At 49.6% G+C, this 25,490-nt stretch overlaps 1 protein-coding gene across 4 annotated transcripts in view; it reads right to left on the bottom strand.

The window, feature by feature from the left end:
• Positions 1 to 2,133: 2,133 nt before the first annotated feature.
• Positions 2,134 to 25,490, bottom strand: part of FGD2 (FYVE, RhoGEF and PH domain containing 2) — a 44,070-nt gene continuing 20,713 nt past the window's right edge. For 2 of the 4 annotated variants that reach the window (XM_079934448.1, XM_079934449.1), the window contains 13 exons: positions 25,184 to 25,332; positions 23,749 to 23,905; positions 23,424 to 23,562; positions 22,859 to 22,917; positions 22,469 to 22,615; positions 21,659 to 21,751; positions 16,154 to 16,233; positions 16,038 to 16,068; positions 15,500 to 15,592; positions 8,112 to 8,243; positions 5,117 to 5,263; positions 3,796 to 3,942; positions 2,134 to 3,448 (listed from right to left, as the gene is read on the bottom strand). In XM_079934448.1, the coding sequence (XP_079790574.1) occupies positions 3,233 to 3,448; positions 3,796 to 3,942; positions 5,117 to 5,263; positions 8,112 to 8,243; positions 15,500 to 15,592; positions 16,038 to 16,068; positions 16,154 to 16,233; positions 21,659 to 21,751; positions 22,469 to 22,615; positions 22,859 to 22,917; positions 23,424 to 23,562; positions 23,749 to 23,905; positions 25,184 to 25,332 (1,590 nt within the window). In that variant the 3' untranslated portion in view covers positions 2,134 to 3,232. The remainder of the gene's footprint in view (positions 3,449 to 3,795; positions 3,943 to 5,116; positions 5,264 to 8,111; positions 8,244 to 15,499; positions 15,593 to 16,037; positions 16,069 to 16,153; positions 16,234 to 21,658; positions 21,752 to 22,468; positions 22,616 to 22,858; positions 22,918 to 23,423; positions 23,563 to 23,748; positions 23,906 to 25,183; positions 25,333 to 25,490) is intronic. The other 2 variants (XM_079934450.1, XM_079934451.1) reach the window with 2 other exon arrangements.

The raw sequence follows: 25,490 nt of genomic DNA on the forward strand, positions 1-25,490 counted from the left end.
CTCCTTCATCTGCTGTGTGTTTTTCTGTCTTTTCATTTTGCTTATCTTACTGTGTTTGGGGTCTCCTTTTTTGCAGGCTGAAGGTTCGTAGTTCCTGTTGTTTTTTGTGTCTGTCCCCAGTGGCTAAGGTTGGTTCAGTGGGTTGTGTAGGCTTCCTGGTGGAGGGGACTAGTGCCTGTGTTCTGGTGGATGAGGCTGGATCTTGTCTTTCTGGTGGGCAGGTCCACGTCTGGTGGTGTGTTTTGGGGTGTCTGTAGACTTATTATGATTTTGGGCAGCCTCTGCTAATGGGTGGGGTTGTGTTCCTGTCTTGCTAGTTGTTTGGCATAGGATGTCCAGCACTGTAGCTTGCTGGTCGTTGAGTGAAGCTGGGTGCTGGCGTTGAGATGGAGATCTCTGGGAGATTTTTGCTGTTTGATATTATGTGCAGCTGGGAGGCCTCTTGTGGACCAGTGTCCTGAAGTTGGCTCTCCCACCTCAGAGGCACAGCACTGACTCCTGGCTGCAGCACCAAGAGCCTTTCATCCACAGGGCTCCTTAATTTGGGATGATTCGTTGTCTATTCAGGTATTCCACAGATGCAGGGTATATCAAGTTGATTGTGGAGCTTTAATCCGCTGCTCCTGAGGCTGCTGGGAGAGATTTCCCTTTCTCTTCTTTGTTCTCACAGTTCCCAGGGGCTCAGCTTTGGATTTGGCCCCGCCTGTGCGTGTAGGTCGCCGGAGGGCGTCTGTTCTTTGCTCAGACAGGACGGGGTTTAAGGAGCCGCTGATTCGGAGGCTCTGGCTCACTCAGGCCGGGGGGTAGGGAGGGTCACGGAGTGTGGGGCGGGCCTGCGGCGGCAGAGGCCGGCGTGACGTTGCAGCCTGAGGCGCGCCGTGCGTTCTCCCGGGGGAGCCGTCCCTGGATCCCGGGACCCTGGCAGTGGCGGGCTGCACAGGCTCTCCGGAAGGGCGTGTGGCCAGTGACCTGTTTTCGCACACAGGCCTCCTGGCGGCGGCAGCAGCGGCCTCAGCGTCTCATGTCCGTCTCTGGGCTCCGCACTTTCAGCCGCGGCTCGCGCCCGTCCCCGGAGCTCTCTCAAGCAGCGTTCTCAATCCCCTCTCCTCGTGCACCAGGAAACAAAGAGGGACGTAAAAGTCTCTTGCCTCTTCGGCAGGTCCAGACTTTTCCCCAGACTCTCTCCCGGCTAGCCGCGGTGCACTAACGCCCTGCAGCCTGTGTTCACGCCGCCAACCTCAGTCCTCTCCCGGCGCTCCGACAAAAGCCGGAGCCTCAGCTCCCAGTCCCGCCCGCCCAGGCGGGCGAGCAGACAAGCCTCTCGGCTGGTGAGTTCCGGTCGGCCCGATCCTCTGCGCTGGAATCTGTCCGCTTTGCCCTCCGCACCCCTGTTGCTGTGCTCTCCTCCGCGGCTCCCAAGCTCCCCCACTCCGCCTCCCGAAGTCTCCACCCGCGAAGGGGCTTCCTAGTGTGTGGACACTTTTCCTCCTTCACAGCTCTCTCCCGCTGGTGCAGGACCCGTCCCTATCCTTTTGTCTCTGTTTAGTTTTTTCTTTTGCCCTAACCAGGTACGTGGGGGGTTCCTTGCCTTTTGGGAGGTCTGAGGTCTTCTCAAGACTTTTACTTTTAAAACTAGGAAAGTCTGGATGGTTTGTCACTCTGTTTGAGCACTCATCACATCTGATATGTTCTACCTTTTATGTATTTATTTTGTTGAATAAGAATATAAACTCCATGAAGGCAGAAATGTTGTCTGTCTCCTTCACTGCTGTACCCCCAGTATAGGTACTACATTTGGCTCAAAGAAGATGCTCAACAAATATTTGTTGAATTAAGGAATGAACTTATGGCCAGGTCAGACTGGTCCCCAGAGAGATCATGCCAATTAGGTTTTCTTGGGCTTTAAAAAATACCCTACGGGGCTTCCCTGGTGGCGCAGTGGTTGAGAGTCCGCCTGCCGATGCAGCGGACGCGGGTTCGTGCCCCGGTCCGGGAAGATCCCACATGCTGCGGAGCGGCTGGGCCCGTGAGCCATGGCCGCTGAGCCTGCGTGTCCGGAGCCTGCGCTCCACAACGGGAGAGGCCACAACAGTGAGAGGCCCGCGTACTGCAAAAAAAAAAAAAAAACCCTACGGAAGGGAGGTGGCCTCAGGTTGGGGGGTGGGGGTAGGCAAACTGCTGGGCCTAGAAGGGGACAAAGATCTATGACTGGTCTGTCTCACCTTCATCAGGGGCAGAGCAGCCCAGCAGCAGCTGGGCCTGATGGAAGTGGCTTCGGGTGTCAGGGCCCCGGCTGGGGTCCCTGGATGTGGCCTGCTGGTCATTGCCACCCCCTGGTGGTCTCTTATGAAAAAGCAGCCTCACCCACCAGCCAGAAATGCTCCTGCCCTCTCCTCCTGCTCCTACCTTTCCTCTCCTGTCTTTCCCCATTTCCTTCCCCCTTTCCTCTCCTTTTCTGCTCAGCCAATTGCTCTGCTACCCGATGGACAGAGCCTTCACCTTAGTACACTACGTTAAAACCTGGCTCTGGCATCCACCAGCTGTGTGACCTTGAGCCAATGACTAAACCTCTCTAAGACTCAGTGTCCTCATCTGGAAAATGGGGATTATAAGTCCTGAAGGTAAAACAAGATAATCCACGTAGAACACTTAGAACAGTGCCTGCCTCAGTAGATGTCTGGTATTTGTTATTATTATTAATCTCATGCCTAGCACTTGGTAGTTTGCTTGCTTTGTTCTTCATCCGGATGACCTAGGCTGCGCATCAGACTCCTATGGGTACTCCTGAAACATACCCATGCCTCCCCATCCCAGACCAGTCAAATCAGAAATCTTTGGTGATGGATCCAGGCCTTGTAGTGTTTGAATTTTTAGTTTATATTTATTTGTTGGTATCTTTTAAAGCTTCCCAGGTGATACATACGTGCAGCCAGCCTGTGAACCACATTGGTGACCAACAGTCCTGGGTTACCTGGGACTTTCTTAGTTTTAGCACTGGAAGTCCCATGTTCCAGGAATCCCCTCGGCCCTGGGCAAACTGGGATGCTTCGTCATCCCCTCCCCAAAGGAATGAACCCATGTGTTCTGAATCTCAAATCAGGACACACGCTCTGAACACAGACGACTGGAAATCAATTCTTTGAAAGCTCAGCTTGGGGTGGTGGGTCAGCTGAAGTGTCAGCCCGTGTGTGGCAGGAGCAGGGCTCTGAGGGGGAGAGGGCCCCGCTGTAGCTTAGTCAGACAGGTCCCTGTCGTTGGGCCCCCCGGGGCTCAAGCCGCTGGCCGCCCGCTCCATGGCCTTCACCCAGCGATCCTTCAGCTCCTCGGTTTCGGCCTTGAAGGTGTAGAGCTGGCCTGACTGTTGCAGCTGGAAGACCCGGGGGTCCGCCTGGGGCCCAGCGGTCACCTGGTAGCCCAGCAGGGGGATGGAGGTGTGGGCCCTCATGTCCTGGGAGGGGAGGGCAGAACTGTGGGCTGCTGTCCTCCCATTCAGCGCCACTGCCTCAGACGGCTGTTTGGAAGGTACCAGGCACACACCTGCCTCTTGCCCCCCAAAAACCCATGAAGTGGGATGGGGTGGCAGGAGGGCATTGAGGAAGAGGACTGGTCACCCCCTGAGGGCAAAGCAGTCATGACCTGGAGTCTGGGCCCAGCTCTGAAAGCCACTAACCCTGTGACTTGAGGGAACCAGGTCCTCATTGAGCCTCATCTGACTTATGGGGCCAACAGTACTCACCCCCACCGCCACCCCTGACACACACACATACTGTGAGGAGGGGCGGGGCGTGGCATTACCTGGGGGGCAGCGTAGACATAGAGCACGAGGGGGTCATCCCGCGGGATCACGCACCAGCCCCGGGACCCGCTTTTGCCCCACTTGTCCCCGAAGAGCTGTAGGAAGCTGCACATTAGGCTCTGCTCGGACCCCGCTGCAGCTCCTTTCTGAAACCAGAGAGAGGGGCTGTCAGGGAACAGAGCACCCACTACCTGACAGATGTCGGTCATTAGAAATCACTCTTTCTAAACCTTTCGGCAACGGTGCAAGGAGGTGTTATTTGTCCCTGAGGCTCAGAGAGGTCCCATCAGGGACTTGCAGTCACAGAGCTGGCCAGTGGCAGAGCTGCAGTCAAACCTCAGCCAGCCTGACCTCTGCGCAGGTGCTCGGAGGGCTTATCCCCTGAGAGCTGCCCCAGGGAACAGAACTGGAGCCTGAAAAGGGGCAGACCATCCCCTCTCTCCAGGAGCAAAAGCTGTGTGGTATGGTCTAGTGATTGGGGAGGGCATGGGCAGGGCCGGGGCCTAGAAGAATGAGGGAGGATTGCAAAGTGGGCAGATGTCAGTGGAAAGGAACCAACTTGAACCTGGGAGCTGTGTTCAGCTGGAATAGGCTGGGGTCTTCTCCCACCTCCCAAGGACAGTGGGATGTCAACCTGGCTTTAATGAGGGAGTGGCAGAGGGGCGGGGGTAACCAGTGTCTAGGCTGGGTGCCAGTGCCCCAGAGGTGCTGACCAGCAGTGCGAGTGCCTGGGGCTGGGGGTGGGGAGTGGCTCAGCCCCAAGGACAGCAGAGAACATCTGTGGTAGAGATCAGAGAGCTGGTTCCTAACTCGCTGTGTGACCTTGGTCACTTCTCTGGGCCTGGGTCTCCAACCAGCTGGTCCCTGAAGTCCCTTCCAATTACAATGGAGTCTCCAGGCTGCCTCTTCCCTGCAGTGGGACTCTGACCTGCAGCCTCAGTATCCCCATCTGTAAAATGGAATCAGCCGCACCAGCTCTTTTCACCTCCTGGGACTGCTAGGGCAGGGCATGGGGATATGAACAGGAGTGGTCCAGAGGGGCCGTGCGATTATCGGATGAGGATGCAGAGGAAAGGTGGAGAGCCTGGGCCACAGCCTGGAGCCAAAAGTTGCTCCTATTTGGTGACAGGCGCAGCTCTGTTTTATTTGGCCAGGGCCGGGCCGGGGTGGGGGGGTGTTCCGTCGGGGGTGCTGTCTGTGGGCAGAGAGAGAAGGACGGGGAGTGTGACCACGGCAGGCTTGTTCCTCAGCACCGAGGACAGTGCCAGCACTTGGTGAGGCCGTGCACACATTTGCCTAGTAGAGGAAACCGGCCCTCACCTCCAGGATGCCACGCCTCTTGTCCTCCTTGTCCTCAGGGAGCACATTTCCGGTGAGGAACGTGTAGCAGTCTAAACAGACTCGGCTGGGCCTGTTGTCATCATATTTGAGCTCAGCCCGGTAGTCGGAGCACCTGGCACACACCACCTGGGGGAGGACAGGCAGGAGGGGCTTGGGGGCTGAGGTGAGGCACGGAGGTCCCCGTTCGTGCCTTGGCTCAGGAGGTGGGGACGTGAGAGCAACACGAGACCAGAGGAAGAAAAAGAAAGCTTCAGGAGAGGGATGGAGGCAGAGCTGGGCATCCCCTGCGCTGGCAGAGGCCCAGCCACCTGGAGGCTGCAGTGCAGGGGGAGAGGGCCCGCAGCTGGGGGCTTGAGGCCTGGCCCCCACTGCAGGAGCTCAACCTCTCTCCCTTCACGTTCCCCGTTGTGAGGGCAGCTACTGATCCCGGGGGCTTGACCTGTGCACACCCCTTGCATCTGATCACTTCTCTGAGCGCTCTCTCTCCCCTCTGTCATCTCACATGACTCCCAGCAACCCCACCAGGTGACCAGCCCTGGGACTTTTACTCTCACCTGCAACGAGGGGACAGTGACTTGATGAAGGCCACAGAGCTCTCTGGCAGCAACTGGCCCTCCTCAAACAGAAGGTGTCTTTACGGTTCTACAGTTTAGCATTAAGAGTCATGCAGATTTTGCAGTCCACCCAATCCTAGAGTCAAACGTGTTCTGATACAAAAATGATGGGCTGGCTGTTTCTGCCAGGAAGACCCGCCATGTGGAGTCTGTGGAGTGGCGCCCGGCCCCCAGCCCACCACGGAGACGTCCCCAAGAAGGCCATCACAGATCAGGCTGGGGAGATCGGGTGAAAGAGGCATGAGAAAACCTGGGGAGAAACACAGGCACTGCAGGATGTGACTTCCAGAAGACTGGAGTGTCACAGTGAGTCCAGGATGTGGGATTGGAAATGGGGGCAAGAGATAGAGACTTGGACGAAGGGTTATTCATCAGGTAGCCGGTCTGTGTGCCCAGCACAGCACGTGGCCTGGGAGGGAGCCACAGGGGAAGGCCTGGGCTTGCCCCACCATCACCAGGATTCCTGTCTGGCAGGCGGGGAGGCAGAAACTGGGCACCCAACCACGAAAGGATGACTCACAGAGTACAAACGTTCACACGGGCAGGAGAAACCCCAGAATCGGGTGCCTCACACAGCCCCACACACAGGGCTTCAGCTACCTTGAGAATATTTTATTTTGTTTTTTATTGAGATTTAAAATTTTTAAATACAATTAGCAAGTATTTATTTTCTCCTCTCCTCTACCAACTTTTTATTTTGAAAAATTTCAAACCTGAAGACAAGTTGAAATAATACAGTGATACCCCCACCACCAAATTCACGAATTGTGAACATTTTTGCCACTTTTGATTTATCCCTCTCTCCCTTTCTCTCTCTCTTTCTCTTTCTCTCTCTATACACACACACACACACACACACATACATATATATATTTTTTCTGAACCATTTGAGTTTAAATTACAGTCATCATGTCACATCACCCTCAAATATGTAGCTGGTGTCTCCTAAGAACAAGGGCATTCTCCTCCCTATCTACGATGTCATGATCACACACAGGAAATTTAACATCGATACAATATTGTTACCTATATATGCTTCATAATCAAATTTCCCCCAGTGGTCCCAGTAATGACTTCTGTTTCTGGTTCTGTTTTTCCCATCCAGGATTCAGTCATGGATCATACATTTCATTTAGTTCTCAGAATATTTTATTTCTTTTTTGTACCTGGAAGGCAGGTACATGAGTGTTGTTATATTGTTCTTTGTGCCTCTTTGTATTTCTTAACTATTTAAAATAATTTTTTAGAAACTACTTACAAAGTTACAAGCGTGAGTAGACTCAACTCTTGTTTACTGATGTGACTCACCGAAAATGGAAGCTAATCCCCAGATCCTTTCTATTTGGCTCTGATATGAAACTCACTTACACGAACATAGGTGTGTCCCAGTCCTAGAAATTTACTTTGTGTCCTGATTGCAGTTTAACACATTTGGGGACGCCTCGCTGACTGGCCCCAACCTGCCCAGCTGGTCTCCTCCTGTCCCCCGAGGTCATTAAAGACGGAGGTCATTAAAGGGCTTCTCTGTTTGCAGAGTAAATGGAGAGGGTTGTAATGTCAACAGAGAACAGCTCAAGTACAGCAAGTGCTTAAAAAGCAAAGCAAGATCTGCCTCTGATAACTGGGCCTGAGCTGACAAGAGGGAGGAGTGGTTCCTTCCTCAATTCAGCTGGTGGCTGTTCCTCTGAGTGAGGCTGCCCAAGTGATTAAGGAGAGGGAAGGAAAGGGGGACAAGGAGAGGGAAGGGGGTGAACCTTCTTTTGTTGAGTCCTTACTACCACCCTGGAGGTAGGTGTTACTAACCCCCATTGTACAGGTGAGGAAGCTGAGGCTTGAACCTGGCGGGCAGAGTTAGCAGCAGAACCGAGCAGGTGCTGGAGTGCTGAGGGTTTGCCAAGAAGAGGAGGGGACAGTTAGCTGAGGTCGGTCAAGAAAAGAGGACGGTGAGGGGTGGGTGAGTAACAGGTGTGGGGCTGATGAGGTGGTGGATGAAAGGCCCGACAGGGGCTGAAGGATTTGGGTGCCCCCACCCAGGAACTGGAGACCATTTCCTGGTGCTGGGCCCTGGGGGTCTTGGGAAATGGTGGTGAGGAAGCAGACGAATGAATAGGGTCAGCTTTGGGGAGTGTCTTGAACAGGTCGCTTAACCTGTCTGAGCCTTGTGTCCTACCTGCAGAATGGGGCAAACAGCCGACCTGCTTCACACGTGGGCACCATGAGGCCCCAGAAACAGGTAACTCACACGCCTGGCACAGTTAGTGCCCAGCACTTCTGGCTGTACTGGTTGAAGCGGGCAGGGTTGGCAGGGATGGGAGGGCAGGGCCTGAGCTGGGAAGGCAGAGGCCGAGGTGGGTACTCACGTAGCCGCAGGCCCGGCAGTGGTGGCGGCGGCGCATCAGGGCGTTGAAGGGCTCCTGGCAGCGCATACACATGGTCACCATCTTGTCACGGACCCACTGCGGCGCCCGGAGGCCCAGCTCCTCGGACTGCAGCTGTGGGGTGGCAGGGTGGGTACTTCAGGACCCCCTGTACCCACCTGCTTGTGGCAGAGATCATGTGTGCTATGTTTCCCGGTGGCTTCCATGTGAAGTGGACTGGATGAATAAAGACCACGTAAAGGGGAGGTCAGTTACTATGAGCCCTATTTTACAGGTGAGGAAACTGAGCCCCAGAGAGGTCAAGGGACTCAGCAAAGACACCCAGCAGGCCAGAGTTCAGAGCTCAGATGTGAAATCAAGTCACAGACGCTCTCCATAACTACCACCCCACCTGCCTTCCACCTTCCCTTGGTCTCACATTTTTCAGGCACTTTCAAAACCCAAACCTGGGCATGCGCTCACTCCCTCTTGCGAGAACAACGGAATCACGACTAACTGCTGAACAATCATCCACAGGAAGACAACAGAACTTGCCAGAAAAGATACCCCACATCCACAGACAAAGGAGAAGCCGCAATGAGACAGCAGGAGGGGCACAACCACAATAAAAGCAAATCCCATAACTGCTGGGGGGTGACTCACAAACTGGAGAACACTTACACCACAGAAGCCCACCCACTGCAGTGAAGGTTCTGAGCCCCACGTGAGGCTTCCCAACCTGGGGGTCCGGCCACAGGAGGAGGAATTCCTAGAGAATCAGACTTTGAAGGCTAGCGGGATTTGATTGCAGGACTTCGACAGGACTGGGGGAAACAGAGACTCCACTCTTGGAGGGCACACACGAAGTAGTGTGTGCATCGGGACCAAGGGGAAGGAGCAGTGACCCCATAGGAGACTGAACCAGACCTACCTGCTAGTGTTGGAGGGTCTCCTGCAGAGGTGGGGGGTGGCTATAGCTCACTGTGAGGACAAGGACACTGGCAGCAGAAGTTCTGGGAAGAACTCCTTGGCATGAGCCCTCCCAGGGTCTGCCATTAGCCCCACCAAAGAGCTGGGTAGGCTCCAGTGTTGGGTCGCCTCAGGCCAAACAACCAACAGGGAGGGAACCCAGCCCCACACATCAGTAGACAAGTGAATTAAAGTTTTACTGAGCTCTGCCCACCAGAGCAATACCTAGCTCTACCCACCACCAGTCCCTCCCATCAGGAAGCTTGCACAAGCCTCTTAGATAGCTTCATCCACCAGAGGGCAGATAGCAGAAGCAAGAAGAACTACAATCCTGCAGCCTGTGGAACGAAAACCACATTCACAGAAAGATAGACAAAATGAAAAGGCAGAGCGCTATGTACCAGATGAAGGAACAAGATAAAACCCAAGAAAAACAACTAAATGAAGTGCAGATAGGCAACCTTCCAGAAAAAGAATTCAGAATAATGATAGTGAAGATGATCCAGGACCTCAGAAAAAGAATGGAGGCAAAGATCGAGAAGGTGCAAGAAATGTTTAACAAAGACCTAGAAGAGAAAAAAAAAAAAAAAAAAAGACGTAGAAGAATTAACAAACACCTAGAAGAATTAAAGAACAAACAAACAGAGATGAACAATACAATAACTGAAATGAAAAATACACTAGAAGGAATCAATAGCAGAATAACTGAGGCAGAAGAACGGATGAGTGACCTGGAAGACAGAATGGTGGAATTCACTGCTGCAGAACAAAATAAAGAGAAAAGAATGGAAAGAAATGAAGACAGCCTAAGAGACCACTGGGACAACACTAAACTCAACAACATTTGCATTATAGGGGTCCCAGAAGGAGAAGAGAGAAAGTTCCTGAGAAAATATTTGAAGAGATTATAGTCGAAAACTTCCCTAACATGGGAAAGGAAATAGCCACCCAAGTCCAGGAAGCACAGAGAGTCCCAGGCAGGAAAAACACAAGCAGAAACACGCCAAGATACATAGTAATCAAACTAACAAAAATTAAAGACAAAGAAAAATTACTGAAAGCAACAAGGGAAAAATGACAACATACAAGGGAACTCCCATAATGTTAATAGCTGATTTCTCAGCAGAAACTCTGCAAGCCAGAAGGGAGTGGCATGATATATTTAAAGTGATGAAAGGGAAGAACCTACAACCAAGATTACTCTACCTGGCAAGGATCTCATTCAGATTGAATGCAGAAATCAAAAGCTTTACAGACAAGCAAAAGCTAAGAGAATTCAGCATCACCAAACCAGTTCTACAACAAATGCTAAAGGAACTTCTCTAAGTGGGAAACACAAGAGAAGAAAAGGGCCTACAAAAACAAACCCAAAACAATTAAGAAAATGGTAATAGGAACATACATATCGATAATTACCTTAAACGTGAATGGATTAAATGCTCCAACCAAAAGACACAGGCTTGCTGAATGGATACAAAAACAATACCCATATATATCTTGTCTACAAGAGACCCACTTCAGACCTAGGGACACGTACAGACTGAAAGTGAGGGGATGGAAAAAGATACTCCATGCAAATGGAAATCAAAAGAAAACTGGAGTAGCAATACTCATATCAGATAAAATAGACTTTAAAATAAAGAATGTTGGGCTTCCCTGGTGGCGCAGTGGTTGAGAGTCCGTCTGTCGATGCAGGGGACACGGGTTCGTGCCCTGGTGCGGGAAGATCCCATGTGCCGCGGAGCGGCTGGGCCCGTGAGCCATGGCCGCTGAGCCTGCGTGTCCGGAGCCTGTGCTCCGCAATGGGAGAGGCCACAGCAGTGAGAGGCCTGCGTACCGCAAAATAAATAAATAAATAAAATAAAATAAAATAAAGAATGTTACAAGAGACAAGGAAGGATACTACATAATGATCAAGGGATCAATCCAAGAAGAAGCTAAAGCAATTATAAATATATATGCACCCAACATAGGAGCACCTCAATACATAAGGCAACTGCTAACAGCTATAAAAGAGGAAATCAACAGTAACACAATAATAGTGGGGGACTTTAACACCTCACTTACACCAGTGGACAGATCATCCAAACAGAAAATTAATAAGGAAACACAAGCTTTAAATGACACAATAGACCAGATAGATTTAATTGATATTTATAGGACATTCCATTCAAAAACAGCAGATTACACTTTCTTCTCAAGTACACACGGAACATTCTCCAGGATAGATCACATCTTGGGTCACAAATCAAGCCTTGGTAAATTTAAGAAAATTGAAATCATATCAAGCATCTTTTCTGTCCACAACACTATGAGATTAGAAAACAGTTACAGGGAAAAAACACAAACACATGGAGGCTAAACAATACGTTATTAAATAACCAAGAGATCACTGAAGAAATCAAAGAGGAAATAAAAAAATACCTAGAGACATATTACAACGAAAACATGACAATCCAAAACCTATGCGATGCAGCAAAAGCAGTTCTAAGAGGGAAGTTTATAGCAATACAAGCCTACCTCAAGAAACAAGAAACATCTCAAATAAACAATCTAACCTTACACCTAAAGGAACTAGAGAAAGAACAAACAAAACCCAAAATTAGTAGAAGGAAAGAAATCATAATGATCAGAGCAGAAATAAATGAAATAGAAACAAAGAAAATAATAGCAAAGATCAATAAAACTAAAAGCTGGTTCTTTGAGAAAATGAACAAAATTGATAAACCTTTAGCCAGACTCATCAAGAAAAAGAGGGAGAGGACTCAAATCAATAAAATTAGAAAAGAAAAAGGGGAAGTTACAACGGACAGCGCAGAAATACAAAAGCATCATAAGAGACTACTACAGGCAACTCTATGACAATAAAATGGACAACCTGGAAGAAATGGACAAATTCTTAGAAAGGTATAACCTTCCAAGACCAAACCAGGAAGAAATAGAAAATATGAACAGACCAATCACAAGTAATGAAATTGAAACTGTGATTAAAAGTCTTCCAACAAACAAAAGTCCAGGACCAGATGGCTTCACAGGTGAATTCTATCAAACATTTACAGAAGAGCTAACACCCATCCTTCTCAAACTCTTCCAAAATATTGCAGAGGAAGGAACACTCCCAAACTCATTCTATGAGGCCATCATCATGCTGATACCAAAACCAGACAAAGATACTACAAAAAAAGAAAATTACAGACCAATATCACTGATGAATATAGATGCAAAACTCCTCAACAAAATACTAGCAAACAGAATGCAACAACACATTAAAAGGATCATACACCATGATCAAGTGGGATTTATCCCAGGGATGCAAGGATTCTTCAATATATGCAAATCAGTCAATGTGATACACCACTGAAGAAGAAAAACCATCCATATGATCATCTCAATAGATGCAGAAAAAGCTTTTGACAAAATTCAACACCCATTTATCATAAAACTTCTCCAGAAAGTGGGCACAGAGGGAAACTACCTCAACATAATAAAGGCCATATATGACAAACCCAGAGCAAACATCATTCTCAATGGTGAAAAACTGAAAGCATTTCCTCTGAGATCAGGAACAAGACAAAGTCCTAGCCATGGCAATCAGAGAAGAAAAAGAAATAAAAGGAATACAAGGGCTTCTCTGGTGGCGCAGTGGTTGAGAGTCTGCCTGCCGATGCAGGCGACATGGGTTCGTGCCCTGGTCCGGGAAGATCCCACATGCCGCGGAGCGGCTGGGCCCGTGAGCCATGGCCACTGAGCCTGCGTGTCCAGAGCCTGTGCTCGGCAACGGGAGAGGCCACAACAGTGAGAGGCCTGCGTACGAAAAAAAAAAAGAAAAAGGAATACAAACTGGAAAAGAAGTAAATCTGTCACTGTTTGCAGATGACATGATACTATACATAGAGAATCCTAAAGATGCCACCAGAAAACTACTAGAGCTAATCAATGAATCTAGTAAAGTTGCAGGATACAAAGTTAATGCACAGAAATCTCTTGCATTCCTATATACTAACAACGAAAGATCAGAAAGAGAAATTAAGGAAACAATCCCATTCACCATTGCAACAAAAGTAATAAAATACCTAGGAATAAACCTACTTAAGGAGGTAAAAGACCTGTACTCAGAAAACTATAAGACACTGATGAAAGAAATCAAAGATGACACAAACAGATGGAGAGATATACCATGTTCTTGGATTGCAAGAATGAATATTGTGAAAGTGACTATACTACCCAAAGCAATCTACAGATTCAATGCAATTCCTATCAAATTACCAGTGGCATTTTTTACAGAACTAGAACAAAAAAATCTTAAAATTTGTATGGAGACATAGAAGATCCCGAATAGCCAAAGCACTTTTGAGGGAAAAAAACGGAGCTGGAGGAATCAGACTCCCTGACTTCAGACTATACTACAAAGCTACAGTAATCAAGGCAATATGGTACTGGCACAAAAACAGAAATACAGATAAATGGAACAGGATAGAAAGCCCAGAGATAAACCCACACACCTATGGTCAACTAATCTATGACAAAGGAGGCAAGGATATACAATGGAGAAAAGACAGTCTGTTCAATAAGTGGTGCTGGGAAAACTGGACAGCTACATGTAAAAGAATGAAATTAGAACACTCCCTAACACCATACACAAAAATAGACTCAAAATGGATTAGAGACCTAAATGTAAGACTGGACACTATAAAACTCTTAGAGGAAAACATAGGAAGAACACTGTTTGACACAAATCACAGCAAGATCTTCTTTGATCCACCTCCTAGAGTAATGGAAATAAAAACAAAAATAAACAAATGGGACCTAATGAAACTTAAAAGCTTTTGCAAAGCAAAGGAAACTACAAACAAGACGAAAAGACAACCCTCAGAATGGGAGAAAATATTTGCAAATGAATCAATGGACAAAGGATTAATCTCCAAAATATATAAACAGCTCATGCCATTCAATATTACAAAAACAAACAACCCAATCAAAAAATGGGCAGAAGACCTAAATAGACATTTCTCCAAAGAAGACATACAGATGGCCAAGAAGCACATGAAAAGCTGCTCAACATCACTAATTGTTAGAAAAATGCAAATCAAGACTACAATGAGGTATCACCTCACATCAGTTAGAGTGGGTATCATCAGAAAATCTGCAAACAGCAAATGTTGGAGAGGGTGTGGAGAAAAGGGAATCCTCTTGCACTGTTGGTGGGAATGTAAATTGATACAGCCACTATGGAGAACAGTATGAAGGCTCCTTAGAAAACTAAAAATAGAACTATCTTATGACCCAGCAATCCCACTACTGGGCATATACCCAGAGAAAACCATAATTCAAAAAGACACATGCACCCCAATGTTCACTGCAGCACTATTTACAATATAGCCAGGTCATGGAAGCAACCTAAATGCCCACTGACAGACGAATGGATAAAGAAGATGTGGTACATATATACGATGGAATAGTACTCAGCCATAAAAAGGAACGAAATTGGGTCATTTGTAGAGACGTGGATGGATCTAGAGACTGTCATACAGAGTGAAGTAAATCAGAAAGAGAAAAACAAGTATCGTATATTAATGCATATATGTGGAACCTAGAAAAATGGTACAGATGAACTGGTTTGCAGGGCAGAAATAGAGACACAGATGTAGAGAACAAACGTATGGACACCAAGGGGGGAAAGTGGCGGGGGTGGGGGAGTGGTGGTGGGATGAATTAGGAGATTGGGATTGACGTGTATACACTAATCTGTATAAAATAGATTAATAAGAACCTGCTGTATAAAAAATGAATAAAATTAAATTTTAAAATTCCAAAAAAAAAAAAAGATAAATTTTGGGAGACAGTTCTCCTAGCGTCTCTTGTGTTTCCTTTTTTCTGGACTGTCTTTTCAAGCATCTTCCTATAGCTATCAGCCTTGAAAATAGATGTTGTCTCTCTAGAGCATAGGGCAGACATACTCACTGCACATTATAAAAGATTCAGAGACTGATTTGCTTTTGTTTGCTGACATAGTCAATTCTGATTCTTTCAAACTGAGGACCAGTCCCTGCCCTTGGAGCATGAATTAATAGAGATAAATAAAGAACTCTTGAAAGATAGCAAAAAAAAAAGAAAAAAGAAAAACCCAAACCTGCACACACACCACCCCCACAGCCCGAGTTATACATATAGATGTAAAATCCTTCCTAGCGGTAGTTGCACATACAGCCTCCCAAAGGAATTTTTTGCTAATGGGGGAATCTTTGGCATTGAGTTTCTGAGTAGGGTGATGTTGGCGTGTGTAAGCTTCCCCTGATCCCTTCAAATCATTCATGGTGGGTGACACTCTCCAGCCCTCCAAGCTGGCCTAGGTAGAACAAAGAGAGGGAATCATTCCTGTGTAAGGCTGGCGGCTCCAGGAGGGATACAGAGCCTTCATTTACCTCCTGCTCCTGGGTGTCTCCCTCAGGGCTCTGGACCGCAGCTTTGAAGGTTTCATTCCGCTTCTCGATTTGGTCAATGGCCGCTTGGCAGGCCTGGGGCAAGGGGCAGAGCACAGGGAGGTGGTTGGGGGGCGGCAGGAAGGGCTTGCTCATCTGTGAATCCATCTACACATTCCACAAACATTGCTAAAAGCCTACTGGGTGCTAGGGGTTAGATTCTAAGTGTACATTGCCTGATTTAAGGGAGGAGAAAATATTAGCCCCACATTACAGATGTGAAAACTGAGGCTCAGAGACATTAAGTGACTCGCCCCAGGCCACCCAGCTAGGCAGTGAGAGGCAGCAAGATTTGAACCCAGGTCTGACTCCAACTACTACAGAGCAACTTTGAGGAAGAACAGGGAGCAAGCAGGCGGGTGTGCACTCACACACACACACACACACACACACACACACACACACACACACAGCATCCCTCTCTCCCCCGCAGCCTGGGTAGGGAGGTCAGAATCCTAGGGGCCCTGGAGCATTCTGATACCTGCAACCAGGAGATCATTTCCTCCTGGGACCTGCTTGGAAAGTGAACACAGGTGTTGAGGAGAGCAGCCCCTCCCAGTTTTCCCATCTCACCCGGCCCTCAGCCTGCCTGCCTACCGGGCCCGCAGCTCCAGGGTGCGCTGCTTCCCGGACACCAGGAAGGAGTGGGGGAACTCAGCGTCAGTCAGCTCCCGCACCTGCTCGGAATGGGAGGGAGAGACTGCTCAGACTCGCCCACCCGCTCCCCAGGTACTGTGGCAGGGAGGTAGGTGAACTGTGCCCCAAGGACAATTCAAATTAGAGACAAGGATAGGGAGCTTGTTCAACTGCTCCCTAATCCCATCAAGCCAGGCAAATGCGCCTGCAATCTGGCCTCACCCTGTGCAGCAAATGGGACTTAGGGCTCCTGGAACCTTAGTAGATAAGTTGGCCCAGTGTGAGGTAGGGGTGACGGCTCCTGACAAAGGAGTCACCCAAAATGGAAACTGGGTCACAAATTGGGTTTGGGGACACAGCTTTTTCAAGATCAGATGTACGGCCTAGAACAAGACCCTTTTACCCCATAGAGTGAATGAAGGAATTGATCACCCAATTCACGGATCCAACAGACCCCCGCCCCACTTCCTGTCTTTTACCATCCTTGTCCCAGAACTCCACAGGTCCCGAGTCCGTTATGAAAGCCACCCGTCACAGAGCACTTACTATGCGACAGCCACTGAGCACCCCACACATGTTCTCATTTAATCAGCACAACTGCTGAACCCACTAATCTCTAATGTTTAATGGCCATCATGTGCCCCTGAAGGCAGTACCTGTCAACAGCTACAGTCCCCTGGCACAGCTGAATCTATGGTTACCTACCAGTTTACAAGAATTATGTGGGACCGAGGGACATGCTGAATGACACCACAGGGGTGCGGTCAGCAAAATCCAGACTGTGAGAAACTCTACCAGAGAAATGATTTGATTTCTTCAACTAATAAATGAGAGAAAAACTAGGAGAGGGAGGTATAATGGATAAAAGGGGATGTAAGAAGCATATTACAAATGATTCAAACAGATCAGCTGTGAGAAGACAATTATGAGACAGTCAAGGAAAACCAAGGGATCTTAACGTTATTAACTAATTATCATTAATTTGTTAGATGTAATAATGGTACTGTTGGCAACTTTTAGGGCAAAAAAAAGAGTTCTTATTTCTTAAAGAGACATACTGAAGTATTTATAGGTGAAATGATTATGTGTCTGAGATTTGCTCTTATATAATCCATTGGAAAAGGGGATTAAGAAGGGGATTGCTGAGTAAACCAGTTTTAGCCAGGTGATGAGTATATGGGGGTTCATTGTACCATTTTCTCAGCTTAAAAGTGTCCAGAATAAAAAGTTAAAGAAAATCGTCACAGCAGTCTGGACAGGTAGATATTATCACCCTCATTTGGGAGATGAGAAAATGAAGATCAGAGAGGGCAAGAGACCTGCTTGAGGAAACACAGCATCTAAAGAGCATAATGAAGATTCAAATTACGGTTTTTGGTCCCCAAGGGTAAAGCAGAAGCACATCTATTTCCACCCCACTCCCAGAGCCCAGTAAGCACAGACTTCTCCCAGGCAATGTGGAGACAGAGTCACAAAGGGAAGCTAAGATACAGACCTAGAGCCCAAGGGCCTAGCATGGAGGAATTTTGTTGTCACTGAATCCACCTGACATGTGGGCCCCTCTGCGGGCTCCTTGCCACGAGGTGACCAGGCCTTGGCACACTTTCAGGCGGCCCACCACACCTCAGAGAGCATGACTCTGGGAACATCCTTCCTCATATTAGGCCTAGTCTACCTCTTGGGCCCACAGAACCAGTCCGTTCCCTCTAGAAGGGGCCTGATGTGATTTGCACTTGATACCCTTGACAATGGGGAGGCTCTAAGGGTTTATAAATGGAGAAGCTCCTGTGGAGACAGGTGTTTGGGAAAGCCACTCCAGCAGCTATTTATAAGGGTCGAAGGGCTGGGAAAATAGGACACACCAGCAGCCCAGAGGCCAGTTAGGGAGGGATTCCCTGAGTGGTCCATGCCTGCCTGGAGAGAGAAAAGGTTTCTACCTGGGGAACAGTATCTGGAATCTGGCAAGACTCCATGCCTGATTGGGTGAAGGAGAGGGGAGCGAGAAAAGAAGGGAGAAATCTAAGGTCTGGAGTCCACGGCCAGGAAGAAACATGATGCTTTTGATAGAAAAAGGGGAAGTGGGAAGAGTCCCTGACCTGAGGGACCACCTCTGCAGAGGGGCAGGATGAAGGTTTCTAGAGGACAATTCCCCGAGCTCCGCAATACCCAGGCTGAACCACCAGACTTGGCCGGTTCAGGCTCCTGCCAGCCCACACAGTGCCTTTGTGCTAATTAGAGAAAGACACCCCTTCCTCAAAACACTTTACTGACATCTGTTGGCAAACTGGCGTAACATTCAGTCAAGTATCTGGTTTGTTGAACCAGACACTTGACTGCCATCTGCCGGACAGTGAGAACTGTAAATATGCAATCTATGCTGTTGTCTGTGGATGAGGTGTGCTCATCTTAGTTGAGGTGTGCTTGCACAGTGCACAACCTGCACAGTTGTCCATGGAGACGCTGAGTACATATGTACCCTTACCCCTTCCTTCTTCCCCGGCTGGCCCTGTACAGGATGGCACAACGATAGGACCAAGTCAGACCCTGGGGGGCAAATCAGCTGCTGAGAACTAGGCCTCCTTGACACTCAGGAAGGAGGAGGCCAGGGGGTCACGGCCAGTGGGAGCCATCATGGTGGTCAAAGGTCAGACCCGCCTCCAAACCTTAGACTCAGGAAATGATTCCTGCACAAATGCGGGTAGGTGGACAGCTCTGCTCCTGCCAGGCCCGTGCCATCCAGGAGTGGGCGCTGTGCGGCCACCAGAGCACCAGACACGCCCTGTAGGGACTATGTTCACTGGGACTGGAGACGCCAGGAACCCAGCACACACTGGGCCTGGGAGCCCTCGGCACATACCCTGAGCATCTGACACTGTCAGGCCCATTTCTATGTATTTTCTCTTTACGATAGTCTGTTGTGGTCTCCATATTTCTTGGCTTTTCTATCTATCAATCTCTGCCTCTCTTTTTCTATGCCTGGGTCTCTGCCAGTCCTAAGACAGGGCTGCCTGTCTCCATTTCTCTGTCTTTAACTCTCCATAACCTGCCTTTCTCAGTCTCGCTCACCAAGGCTCCCAGATGTACAAGCTTGCACGCACCCTAGCCTCTGGGACATTCTGGCCACTTCAGTTAGGAAAGCTGGATGACGCAGGGTGGGGGGGCTGCATTCCTAGAGGAACTCAGTCAGCTGAGATATGGGGGACGGGCTGTGAAGCCCCAGAAGTTGCCCAAGTCCCTCCATCAGCCCTCATCACCCGCAGGCTACACCCCACCCCCAAGCCCTTGATTCAGCCCCAAACACCAGGCAAGCCCAGTCAGCAGCAGGGGCAAGGCCCTCCTGCTGGGGGCTCTCAGAGGCTCAGGGGTTCTCCAGAGGCGGAAGTATCCTGGTTCGAGTTCTGCCTGCAGCTCTCTCCTGCTGCAGATCCTGGGAGATGGGTGGGGGGAGGGGGAGTCAATAGGGATAGGGAAGGGGGAGATGGAAGGGTACCAAGATAGGCCAGATCTGACCTCTGCTTCTTCCAGCCCCAGCCACCAGGACTCAGGAGCGATCAGAGGGGCTGTCAAGAAGTTTCCCCTCCCATTTCCTCCACTATGCCTTCAATTCCATCCTATGCTTTATCTTTCCAGGTTGAAGCCTTAGTAGGAGATTGTATAGTATGCTGGTTAGGTACAGAGGCTCTGGACTCTGTTATACCTGAGTTTGATCATGCAAACCAGGATTTGCTGTGTGACCCCCAAGCAAGTTACTTAATCTTTCTGGGCCTTGGGTTTTTTTTATTTTTAAAAAAGACTTTTTTTTTTAAGATCAGTTTTAGGTTCACAGCATAATTAAGAGGAAGGTACAGAGATTTCCCATATACTCCCTGAGCCCACATATGCACAGCCTCCTCCATTAATACCATTCCCCCACCAGAATGGTACATTTATTAGAATCAATGAATCTACACTGACACATCATTATTACCCAAGGTTCATAGTTTACATCAGGGTTCACTCTTGGTGTTGTAAATTCTGTGGGTTTGGATAAATGTGTAATGACTGTTATCTACCATTATAGTACCATACAAAATAGTTTTACTGCCCTTAAAATCCTCCACGTTCATCCCTCTCTTCCCCCAACTACTGGTAACCACTGACCCTCTTGCTGTCTCCATAGTTTTGCCTTTTCCAGAATGTCATATCACTGGAATCACATAGTATTATACAAAGTATGTATGTATACATGTGGCCTTTTCAGATAGGCGTCTTTCACTTAGTGATATGCATTTAAGTTTCCTCCATGTTTCTTCATGGCTTAATAGCTCATCTCTTTTTATTACGGAATAATATTCCATTGTCTGGACGTACCACTTTATTTCCTTTTAAAAGTGGGATTAACTACAGATATACTTACACACAGGCATACTGTACACAGTTATTCACTGCAGTCTCATTTGCAGACACTGACAACAGAGAACAATCTAAATGTCTGTCAGTAGAGGACTGGCTGAACAAATTACTGTACATCCACATGCTGGGATGCTACGCAGCTATGCAAAAGGATGAGGAAGCTCCTAATGAACTGACTTCCAAGCACCTCTAGAATTAGTAGTTAGTTAAAAAAGTCAAGTGCAGAATAGTGTATGTGAAAAATAGTCTCACTGTTTATGTGAAACAAAAGTAAGGAAGCCATAATGAATATATTATTAGTGTGTGTATGCAAAGACTACCTCTGGAAGGCCTCACAAGAAGCAAAGGCTGCCTCCAGGAAGGGGAACTAGGGGATGGGGTGTATATATATGCAATATATATTGCATATATTTTTGATATAGTTTGATTTGGGAATGTGTATTATCTATATTTTTAGGTAATAAAGTTATTATTTTTTAAAGATTTTTAAAAACCAAAAAAATGCAGGGGATAATAACAGCCCCTACATCACAGGGCTGTTAAGAGGATCCAGTGGGATGATTTAGGGCCCAACCCAACCCACAGTGACCGCCCAGTCGATGGGCACTACTATGGACTGCTGTGCTGTCTCCGCCCATTTGTGGCCATCTCTGGATGGGGACACACCCAAGTCAGCAGCTGAGCTGAAAGTGGAGACCCTTCCTACTCAAAGTATGGCCTGGGGAGCTGCAGTACTGGTATCACCCAGGAGCTGGTTAGAAATGCAGAATCTCCGGCCCCTCTCCAGACCTCCTGAATCAGAACCCACATTTTAACAAGACTCCCAGGGGATTCATGCATGTATTAAAGTTTTCAAAATACTGGGGTAGATGGTAGGGAAAGCAGAGCAAAGCTGGGAGCTGGGAAGGGCCCTGGACAGGACGGCTGGGAGGCCAGGTGGGAGAGATCTAACCCCAAAGCTTTTCCACCTTCATGTTGCCCCGGACCTGAGACTCAGGTTGGCCCCTCCTGCTACTCCGCATACTCGGTCCCACCCTTGGGGTAAAGCCCGAAGGTGGTTGGGGTGCCTCTTACCTTCATGCTGGCCACGTCGATACGGGTCCTGACCTGGAATTGGGCGCCCACCTGGATGACCCTGGGCACACAGTAGAGCAGCATGTTGTTGAACTGCAAGAGACACAAGCATGAGTGTGTGCACAGTGGCAAGGGCAGGAAGGACAATCAGGCAGGCTTCCCTGGGCGTGGGCTGAGCCCCACTGGGTCTCCCTCCCCTCTCGCCACCCGCTGGGCCAGCTCACAGGACCTCACAGGTGTGCTAAGGAAGTGGTTGTCTAGCCCCAATCCAACAGGTAGGTCACTGAAGGACTGCCCTACCTGTGGGCATCAAGGGACCACATCAGACCTCAGAAACCTACGAGGCCTTTCTCACAGGGGCCAAGGGTGGCAGGGGCTTATGAGAGATTGTAGCTCCCTCCCCAAAACCTTCAGGTGGGACCAGTTTCCAGGAGACACCCTGGCTTCTTCAGTGCAAACCAGGGCAGTTCTTCCTAGCAGCCAACCTAATTCCCTCCTGCTGTACACTCTCTAGAGCATAGATTGATACCACAGGCTTTGGAGCCAAACAGACTGGGTTCAAATTCTGACTCTGTTGCTTCCCAGGGCATGTCTGGGAACCCCCTCAGTTAGAAATTCCTGAGGCCTGGAGGTAGCACGTGACTTGTCCCAAGTCACCTGGGTGCCAAAGTAGAGAAGGATAGAGAAGCAGGTTTGTCCCTGTTCATCCTGCAGTGCCAGCTGGGTAGATGCCAGGCAGGCAGAACCTGGGGCAGAGGGCCCGTGGACTTCCCTCCCCAGTGTGGGGCAGGCCCCCCAGCATCCCCCTACCAAGAAAAGGTAGCGCTCCATGGGGCCGATGCGGCGGAAGGAGATCTTGAGGACAGGGCCCTCGCGCAGCAGGGTGTTGGAGGGGTCTACTAGGTCGTCCTCCAGGCCCAGGCGCTGGTACACTTCCCACAGTTCCTGCAGCCGCTCCTGGGGACAGGAGGTGTACCTTCAGCCGAGGCCAGGCAGGGCCTGCCTGCTTCTGGAAGGTTTGCCTTGTGTGGACAGGGACAGGGTGTGAGGGGGAGGTGGGCCAGGTGTCGTGAGGAAGGATCAGGGGATGAGGAGATACAGAGACCTGGGTGGGTTGGGGGAGGCTGAGAGCTGCAGGGAGGAGGTGACAGGGCCCCTGGGGATGCCTGCTGCTTCTATTCCGAGGGCTGGGATGCTCACCATCTCAGTGATGGCTGCGTTGGAGTGCTGAGCGGCTGAGAAGATCATGTCAAGGGCTTCTGAAATGGGGGCAGGGCCAGAGTTACCCCCTGAAAATACGGGGCTTGTGGCTGAGGCAGGAGGTCCTTGAGGCTTAATCAAGTGGCCTCAGGGCCTGCCATGAGCACCCCCAGGAGCAGCCTTCCCCTGTAGCCTGGCACATGAGGTATTTGGATGATGGGGGCCATTTCCCACCCAGAGTGGAGAGACTAGAAGCCACCAAAAGACAGGGCTTAGGCCGTTGGCTTCTGTGACTTTCAATGCCCCCCAGATCCAGAGGGTGAAGGCATGGTTTCAAATCCCAGCTCTGTTCCTTTTTGGCTGTGTGATCTTGAGCAAGTCACTTAACCTCTCTGGGCCTTAATGTCTATAAAAAAGTGGCTGATACTATAGACAATGTCTACGAAGTATAAGCGGTCAATGTTGATGGCCGATGGTCATCATAACCATTTTAGCAGGTGCTCCATAAATTATGGAAGTGGCTCGAACCTCCCCAACCCCCTGGATTCCCTGGGGGTGTCCTCACTCTGGGCATCAGCCAGGTCTGGGGCCTGGGCTGGCAGCTTCTGGACATACTCCTTGAGCAGCAGCTCGTAGCGTGGGATTCTCTGCACAGGTTCCAGCATGTGGTGCTGCAGGGTCAGGCTGCCTGAGGCCTCGCTGCTCTTGGGGAGGGAGGGGGGAGGGAGAGCGTGGGGGTGAGGGGGGAAGGGGTAGGTCAGGCTGCCCCTGAGGGTCGGGGGAGTGCGCAGCAACTGAGCCAGGGAGGTGGCCCAAATCACTGGGGAACCTGAGCCACTGCACACTGGGGTGGCAGTGCAGGCTCTGCCCCGCCCCCACCCCAGCCTCACCTGAATGCGGGTGATAACCTCCTGGAAGGGTGGAGACTTGTCACTCCAGGTGGCCAGCAGCTCAGCGGCTCGCTCAAAGTTCTTGACATACTCACTGTACATCTTCAGGAAGGGGGCCAGCTTCTGGATCACGTCGCCAATGCGGGGGGTGGTCGTCCTGCCGGAGGGGCACCAGGTACTGCCCTCAGTCTGGGGACCTCTTCTCTTAACTCCAGACAGGGTCAGGTTAGGTAAGGCTCCCCTCACCCCCCAACACAGCCTTTCTGCGGCACTTCTGGGTGCAGGTATAGGGGGGCGTGTCATCCTCACACATGTGTGTGGTTCACTCCCCCTTAGACTGTGAGCCCCCTGAGGGCAGATGCTGCTCTCTCCCACGGATTGGATTCCCCCAAAGGCCCAGTACAGTGTCAGGCCCACAACAGGCGTTCAATAACCACCTGATACTTGTTCATGTAACAATAATAAGGGCCACATGCCAAGCACTGCCCAAGATTCCGTGCATGTCTCATCTCATTTAATTCTCACAACCCTGCGTGCGGGAGGAGGGACAGTCAATGGCCCATCTTAGAGAAGAGGAAATCCAGGCTCAGAGAGGTAAGAAAAGGTCATTCGACCCAGGAACTGTTACAGCAGAGCGGTAAGGACTGACCATCTGGAGCTGGCCCGCCTGAGTCTGATTTCCAACCGCACCACTTACTCTAGCTGTGTGTTCTTGGACCAGTCACCTAGCCTCTCTATACCTTAATTTTCCCATCTGAAAAAACTGGGCATGATGGTAGGCAACCTCACAGGGTTGTTTTTTTCAAAAAAAAATATTGCAAAAAATTTTAAGCAATCATAAAATAAAAAGAATATAATAACGAACCCCTATATATCTGTCCCTGCACTTAACAATTACTAAGATTCTTTTTTAACAAAGAATTTTAAAGGACATACCAGACATCATGGCATTTCTTTGGCAAGATACTAATTTCAGCACTAAATACTTTAGTAGTCATCTCTGAAAACAGAGAGGGGTTCCTGCATAACCACGATGTCATCATCACACAGCAGGCTGATGTGAAGATTAAGCGAGTTAATAGGTGTAAAGCCCAAGGCAGGGCAAGTAGGAAACACTCAGTTAGTGCTGGTTATTTCCACTGCCTCCTAAGTCACTCAGCCTAGTGAGGACCTGATCCATCCCCTTCTCCAGGACACACACACACACACACACACACACACACACACACACACACACACACACACACACACACACACACACACACGCCTCGTCCAAGCCCCTCACTGTGCAGACAGAGCAAGCCCAGAGGAGGAGAGTCATGGTCACACAGCAAGGGCAGGGGCATAATAGGCCAGACCCAGTTCCCTGGGGGCTGCAACCGGACCTGACCAGGGCTGTGGTCAGGGGGCCTCAGGGGCTCCTGCTGGACCTCACCAGTTGTCCAGCCGCTGCTGCAGCTCTGGGAGGAAGAACTGTGCATGGAACTGGTAGATGGAGGCGGTGTTGGAGAAGATGAGCCTGACCACATCCTCGGGGAAGGCCTTGCTGCTGCGGGCCTCCTTCAGCAGCTCCTGGAAGAACACCTACAGCCGCAGCTGGGTCACTGGGCCTGTGGCAGAGAAGGACCTCCACCCCCAACACAGCCCAGGGGGAGACAAGCACAGTCCCAGGGGCTTTGGGGTCCCTCCCCAGCTTGCTGAATGCTTCCACCTCCTTAATCTCCCATCAATCTCACAAAAAC

This window comes from Stenella coeruleoalba, assembly GCF_951394435.1.
Source record: "Stenella coeruleoalba genome assembly, chromosome: 10".
Classification (NCBI taxonomy): domain Eukaryota; kingdom Metazoa; phylum Chordata; class Mammalia; order Artiodactyla; family Delphinidae; genus Stenella; species Stenella coeruleoalba.